This window comes from Oratosquilla oratoria, chromosome 42, assembly GCF_046742065.1.
Source record: "Oratosquilla oratoria isolate Oo_2021 chromosome 42, ASM4674206v1, whole genome shotgun sequence".
Lineage (NCBI taxonomy): Eukaryota > Metazoa > Arthropoda > Malacostraca > Stomatopoda > Squillidae > Oratosquilla > Oratosquilla oratoria.
In genome coordinates, this window is record NC_134818.1 from 38530750 (window position 1) to 38538249 (window position 7500).

At 41.1% G+C, this 7500-nt stretch overlaps 1 protein-coding gene across 1 annotated transcript in view; it reads right to left on the bottom strand.

The window, feature by feature from the left end:
• The window catches only part of LOC143021629 (endocuticle structural glycoprotein SgAbd-8-like), a 10360-nt gene extending 8040 nt beyond the window's left edge, over positions 1–2320 (bottom strand). Inside the window, exon 1 of the mRNA XM_076179237.1 lies at positions 2216–2320. Coding sequence (XP_076035352.1) covers positions 2216–2320 — 105 coding nt within the window. The remainder of the gene's footprint in view (positions 1–2215) is intronic.
• Between the last annotated feature and the right edge of the window lie 5180 nt (positions 2321–7500).

The window sequence follows — 7500 nt, forward strand, 5'->3', positions numbered from 1 at the left end:
ATGATGTAATGCCTGTCATTTATTTTATATTATTTGTTTATTTGTTTTGTTATCGTTTGTCTGTTTGTTTATTATTATTTGCTTGATTCTCATTTATTATTAGTTATATGTCAATTTATCATTATTTACTATTTACCTGTTTGTTTATTATTTAACTATACCTATGCATTTATTTATGTATTTTATTTATTATTTACATTATAGTTTTTATTTATTCATTTATTTATTCATCAGTTATGATTTTTTTTCGCATCCGACCTAGATATGGACCAAAAGGTCTCCTGTCGGCATGCTCCACCTTTGTAATCCTTTGTAATCCTTTATTCCTTCCACCTACACGCACTCCGTACAGAGATCGTGCAACGCTAGTAAGGCCTAGGAACCTGTATTACCTAGTTGGATTCGGCCATGGTCAGCGAGAGCAAACACAATCTAATGACGAAACATCCCAGGCGAGAAAAGTGAACAAGAAGTAAAGTCGTTATTTAATCATTCCCCCCACAGACTCTCCGTCATGAGAAAATGTCGAAATCGGAGCAAGGACGCACGCGTGTATGCTCTGGAGTAGGCTCACGTCAGGCTATGACGTCATGTCGCGGATAGAGATATGAGGGGAGGCAGACATCAGCTTTTGTCTCACGTATCATCATAAACCTCGTTTAGACTTTCACCTTCCTTAACATTCCACACAAATGGAAACAAATATCCCTCTCAGATAAAAATATGTATATATCATAAAAGCCAAGAGATGATTCATTTTATGTTGCCTTTTATTCATTTGCTTTAGTTTCGCATAACCGTAGGGAGAGAGGAGACGGAGAATAGAAATACCCTGCTCATGTACCGGTGGCGGAGGAAGGAGGAGAAGGAGGAGGAGAAGGAGGAGGAGGAGGAGGAGGAGGAGAAGGAGGAGGAGGAGGAGGAGAAGGGCAAGTAGCAATACCGGCAGCATTTGCCTGTGGAGAAAGGAAGAGAGTGATGGGGTGGGGGGAGAGGGAAGTGGACGAAGCAACTTAAGGTCTGCCCGCCATATTGGTCAAGTAAGGAGAAGGAAAGAAAAACTATCGAGTCCATGGTGGACAAGGGAGTGGGTGCTGGATGGTGCTCTGGAAACGACAGACACCCTCAGCGCCCCATCTCTGGTGCCCTACAACTGCCCCTACAGTGGCCCATATAACTTTTGTCGTTACTTTCAGACTATTGTTTTCGTTGATTTTAATCAATCTAACTCATGCTAGGCTCTCTTTGGCAACGCTAAATGACATTCCAACCACCAGACAATAGCTATACTCGTATTGTAACAACAGATTCTCTTTCTATCGCCTTTCATGAATGCCACCGTTTCTTAACCTTCAAGTCCCGCTCCCTCAACCTTCAGCAAAACATTGCTAAGACTCATCAAGTTCTTTGCGCTAAATTTCATCGCCACAGCAAGCCTGTAGACCAGGTCGTAAACAGACATTCATAAGTTATTAGCCTTCTACATTTCTCAGAAAAGAAAAGAAAAGAAAAGAAAAGAAAAAAAAAGAAAAGAAAATTGAAAGACAATTTGATGGTGCATCGTCTCTTCCTCTCTGCTGGCAGAGATTCACTGGAAGATCAAAATTACTGGAGACAGACTGTAATCCATTTGCTACTGACGTGGTGCCACGAAATTGAATGGAGTAGTTTGGCAGCAGTGAGAATAGAATAACAAGTTAGTGAAATATCAGCCAGTCGATGTCCTAAAGACACTCACAACGATAATGTTCTCCTTTGAGCTGCACTTACAATAAATAAATGAATAGATAAACAAATAAGCAAATGAATAAATAGATAAATAGATAAAATAAAATTGTATATCCTTAATCGGTTGAAGATTTCCTCAGCTGAATAAAATCACCTGAAGTTAACCAAAACACGTTCCAGCTCTTAGACAACGGGAAGATTTCCTCAGGTGAATAAAACCAGCTGGCAGCAACCAGAATGAAATATGTAAGTAGTATCCCGCCGTTTATGGGTTAAATGGCAGGAAATTGCGACGCCTTTTTTTTTTTCTTGGACGTAGGAAATCATGCATAACGCGCCTGGTTTTGCCGACTCGATCGTCTCTCAGATGGCCGACTTTCCTTTTCCATCCTACACGGAGTCAACCGACATCTGAAGGAAGTCAAACGAACTAACGACGCCTACGAAACCTATCACCTGGCTAAAGTAGTTGCTTCTTACTTCTCACGTCCTGAAGCTCAGTTTCAGACATCCTTCGAAGATCCAAAGATTCTTTTCTTGCGGAGCCTCGGCCAACTTCTTTATACTTGCAGTCCTTATATTCCATATGCATCACTTATAACCCCAAGGTCTTGTTCACGGCTCCGTCTCAAGAAGATTTTTTTTTTTTTTTTTTTTTTTTTTTTTTTTTTTTTTTTTTTTTTTTTTTTTTTTTTTTTTTTTTTTTTTTTTTTTTTTTTTTTTTTTTCTTTTCTTTTTTTTGATTGTTTTATTTCCGGAATGTCTTATAAGTCAACCGGGAGCACGCTCGGTGATGTAGCCATGACACTTTCGCTGCTGTGACGTCCTTTTTTGGTTTCTTAAATTACTATTTGACGATTATATCGAGCCAAAACGGGGCTTCCGCCTTTTGAGCCCTATAGGCCATGACCACCTCTCGGTTAAATGAAATCCACTGATATTGACCAGAAGAAAACAAATCACACTGAGTGAGAGCAGTTGTCGAAAGTGTCGAGGAGTATAAAAGATCATAAACGTTGGTCAACTTGATGTAACGGGCACAACTTTTAACGTACTGTATTAGAGCCTTAAATGAAAATCGCATTTTACGTCATTATGACCTTGACTTTTGATCTAAATCTAAGAAAATTGATAGGTTCCATCCTTGGAATCATCTTTATAAGGGGCTATAGTATGGTTATGGTCAAAGCATATTAAGAGGCCAAAACGTGTATGACAACGTTACAGACAGAAAGACAGACAAACGTCTAACGGAACAAAATAATATGATTGTCAAAAGTACTTTTGACGACTGAAAATACGCCGCCACTGTAAAGGGGGTTAACTCTTCACCCTATGAGAGACTTCTCAGCTGACTAAAATCGCATGCCATTGGACAGGACGGAATTGATAAGATATGTCACTATGAAGGTACTCTATGTCAATGGGTTTGAGAAAAGTGAGACTCGCTTTATGGCAACATCTTCACCTAATCAGTTGGATATGTTGCCATTCAGGTGAGCCCAATTTTTCTCACACACACCGAAACAGAGTAGAAGTGGTACTTGTTCAACGGTATTTGAAAAAGAGTTCTCTTAAATGGTGAACGTTGATTTTTTAATTTGAATTTGAACCTTAGCCGCTGCAGACCCTTTGCCATTTGTACAACGGTCTGCGTTGCATGAAATATGAAGATTAACGGGTCTGACTTTTGTGGTCAGCCGAATGAGGGCGCGCTTTCAAAAACTATCACCATAACTGCCTGCCATCCATTTGAATATATTTTCCCGCTAATTTTAGACGATTCTATTCAGCTCAAGTGGTAGATTAATGACAAAATTGAAAGCAGATACTTTTTCTCGTGTCAGTCCCTCAGAGTAGTTTGTCTGAGTTGAGCTACAGTTATGGATAACAAAACTCCAATGTACAATAGTTTATCAAAAGAAACACGGAACCTTTATCAGCACGATATTTTGCTTTTGTTACAACTTTGTTAAGTATATCATTTGATAAAGTAGCAAGCGAAACGTCATACAAAGGCTCCGTCCTAACTTATTGACAACTGACAATTACCCACAATATATATATATTTTTTTATCTATTATGAATGCATTTGTACATGGGCCGTGAGGTTCTTGGCGTGGCGAACACACACGCACGAATCCCACGGAAGGTTTCAGTGGTTACATTACATAGCATTGCGCCAGCCTATGCTTACCAAGCACTTGGTCGGATGATGACAATGAAGCTATTCCGACATTGGAATGTCCTGTCTGAGTGTAGGAGGTCTGGGTGATGCGGCCATGAGTCTCATGCCTTGATTAAATGCAAAAAAATGGTTACATTATTTTAACCTTATCCTCTTCCTCTAAGCCGAATGAAATTGTTTGACTTTAGCCATGACAGAAAAGTCCTTCAGTGAGTTTTTTTTTTTTATAAGAAAAGGTTAATTAAAATCGTTCGATGTTTCTTAGAACAAATTCTATAAAGGTTATCTTTGAATCGAGGATTGTTGGTTGAAGAGGATGAAGGATGAATTCAGCATCTCTGCAATTGGAGGCGACACCTCGACAGAACTTTTTTTTTTTTCTTCGATATTGGACCCGATGTCGGTCATTAGACCAAAACCTGTTTATATTTCCTTCGACTATTTTTTCTTTTCTTCTTCTTCTTTTCTTCTTCTCCTATTTTTTCTTCTCTTTTTTCTTCTCCTTCTTCTTCTTTTTCTACTACTACTTCTTTTTCTTCTTCCTCTTCTACTTTTTCTTCTTTTTCTTATTATTCTTCATTTTCTTTCTTCTTCTTCTTCTTCTTCTTCTTCTTCTTCTTCTTCTTCTTCTTCTTCTTCTTCTTCTTCTTCTTCTTCTTCTTCTTCTTTCTTCGTCTTCTTCTTCTTCTTCTTCTTTCTTCGTCTTCTTCTTCTTCTTCTTCTTCCTCTTCTTCTTCTTCTTCTTCTTCTTCTTCTTCTTCTTCTTCTTCTTCTTCTTCTTCTTCTTCTTCTTTTTTTCTTCTTCTTCTTCTTCTTCTTCTTCTTCTTCTTCTTCTTCTTCTTTTTTCTTCTTCTTCTTCTTCTTCTTCTTCTTCTTCTTCTTCTTCTTCTTCTTCTTCTTCTTCTTCTTCTTCTTCTTCTTCTTCTTCTTCGTCTTTGTTCTCTTCTCCTCTTCCTCTTCCCTCTTCATCTTTACCAGATTCATTATCGTGTCGTGTAGCACAGAGACAGGACCCACACGCACGAAAACAATAGTGTGCCGTAGATGCTGCCGGATCCATCTCTGACAAGTCTTGCATGCCTGGAAACCAGTCAGCATTTTTCGACGAAAAAAAAAAGACAATATATTTACGATAATATTTTGTTAATGTTTCTTATAGAGGAGTGAGCGTGATGGCCAAAAGGGCAAGGTCACCAGCAGTTGGAAGCAAGAGCCTAGATGTAGGCGGGTTAAGTACCGCTCAAGGATCAACGCGTGACGATAGTAAGAGGGTGTACGATCATGCCTAGTCACTTCACAGAGCGGGCAAAGGCTGAAAAAAATCTTTTAAGTTCCTTTTTAACATGACATGGAACTAATATTGGTCCTGTGACCTAGACGTCGGAGAGAATCATCTGCCCGCTCGGCCATCCATCTTCATAACCTATCAAGATCCTCTCCGCCTACAGAAGGTGCGACCCCAAGGAGCTGGCACTCGGTCACCAGGACGAACCAAGAATCTCAACATCAACTACTTTCCCCGTTTTTTTTTTTTTCACAAGAGCTGACAACCAGCAACCGCACTTCTTTTTTTCCTCTTCTTCCCCCTGCTCAGCCTCTTCCTCCTCCTCCTCCACCTCTTCCTCCACCTCTTCCTCCTCTTCCTCCTTTCCTTCTCCTCTTCTTCTTCTTCCCCTTTTCTTGTCCTCTCCCTCCTCACTTCTTCTTCTTTTTCTTCTAATTCCTCTTCCTGTGCATCCTCCTCCTCCTACTGCTCTTCCTCTTCCTACTCCTACTCCTTTTTCTCTTCCTCTGTCTCCTCTTTCTCTTAGTCCTCCTCCTCTTTGCTTGTGCCATATTTGTAAACCCACAGTAGTGCAGCACAGCTGTCCAAAGCCTCTCCCAAGGGATATCTGTTGGAGAGTCCAAGGACCTTCGTGCCATCGACTTTATTTCCTTCATTGAATGATGGCCTTCGTCAGTCAATGTCGACCATGAATGTTGCGTCCCCCAGGCTGCAGGACACCCCTCCCCCTTCCACGTCACTATTACGGTTGCGAATGGTACCACTGCGCCGTCGAGTCGTGTGTGTGTGTGTGTGTGTGTGTGTGTGTGTGTGTGTGTGTGTGTGTGTGTGTGTGTGTGTGTGTGTGTGTGTGTGTGTGTGTGTGTGTGTGTGTGCGTGTGTGTGCGCGTGTGTGTGTGTGTGTGTGTGTGTGTATGTGTGTGTGTGTGTGTGTGTGTGTGTGTGTGTGTGTGTGTGTGTGTGTGTGTGTGTGTGTGTGTGTGTGTGTGTGTGTGTGTGTGTGTGTGTGTGTCTCGAGGTGAAAGACCGCAAGATCTTGTGGTTAGGAACAGGAAGGAAGTCTCAGCTTCTACCTCAGCTGATGTTCCTTCCAGCTGCGAAGGCCAACAGGATACGTCCAAGTTCTTATTGTGGTTGTGCTTTGGCAAGTTTTTTTTCTTTAACCGATTACAAGGTTCAGTAACGGACGGTTGAAAGAACGAAGAGAATAAACACTTTGATAAGTATAAACTCAAGAGAGAATATAAGTGTCTTGATAAGTATAAATTCAGTGATCTCACTGGATGGCCAGGAATTAGTCTGTCTCAAGAGTTATTCTTCTTTCCGTACTGAACGATAGAACGGGATTGAACGATAAGTTTCTTGAGCGTTCGTGTATAAACGAATAGGATATTTGTGCGTCTTCGTCTCGTTTCATATTCTCTCGCGCGATTTGTTTTTGTTCAGCACAGTGTACCGTTTTGAACCCTTTGACCTTCGCTGTATGTTCCTTCAGCTGAATGAAACGACCAGGCGGCACCCAGACCGGGGCGTACATGTGAGTGAGCTGAGATGAATTTCAAACACAATAATTGCAATTGAATTTTTTGTATTTTTCTCCAATATACCATGGGTCTTGGTACACACGTGTTTCATCTAACCTTAGAATATAAAAAGTCCATAAGACGAACGGACAAAACGAACAAGATCGTTGAAACTGATTTAGGCCTGGTCTTCAATAAGACATATATATGTACACACACACACACACACACACACACACACACACACACACACACACACACACACACACACACACACACACAGACTCGATAACGCAGTGGTAGCGTTTACGGCCGTCACTACGGCGCGGCGGTCCGGGTTTGAATTCCGCCCAAGCCTGAAATAATTTCAGTATCGCTGCACTGCGAGTCGTTACTCCAACTCTTCTGAGCGGGGAGTTGGATATGTGTGTGCATGTAAGGTCACAGCATTACCATAGATAAGTCATATGTGAGCTCTGAGCTCTCTTCCGGGAGGAAAATAGCTGTCGATCACGGGTTCAACACGTGGTCCAAGACCATGGTGAATCACACAGACACACACACACACACACACACACACACACACACACACACACACACACTTATATACATATATATATATATACTGTATGTACATTTTAACAACCGCAATGCACTTCAATTCTAAGCCATCAACATTGAGAGACCCAATGGAGGCCGACATGCAGAAGTTGAAGTGCGGTATTGCCAAGGACTTGAACCCAGTAATCACATGATAAGTGCCATAGCAACTTAC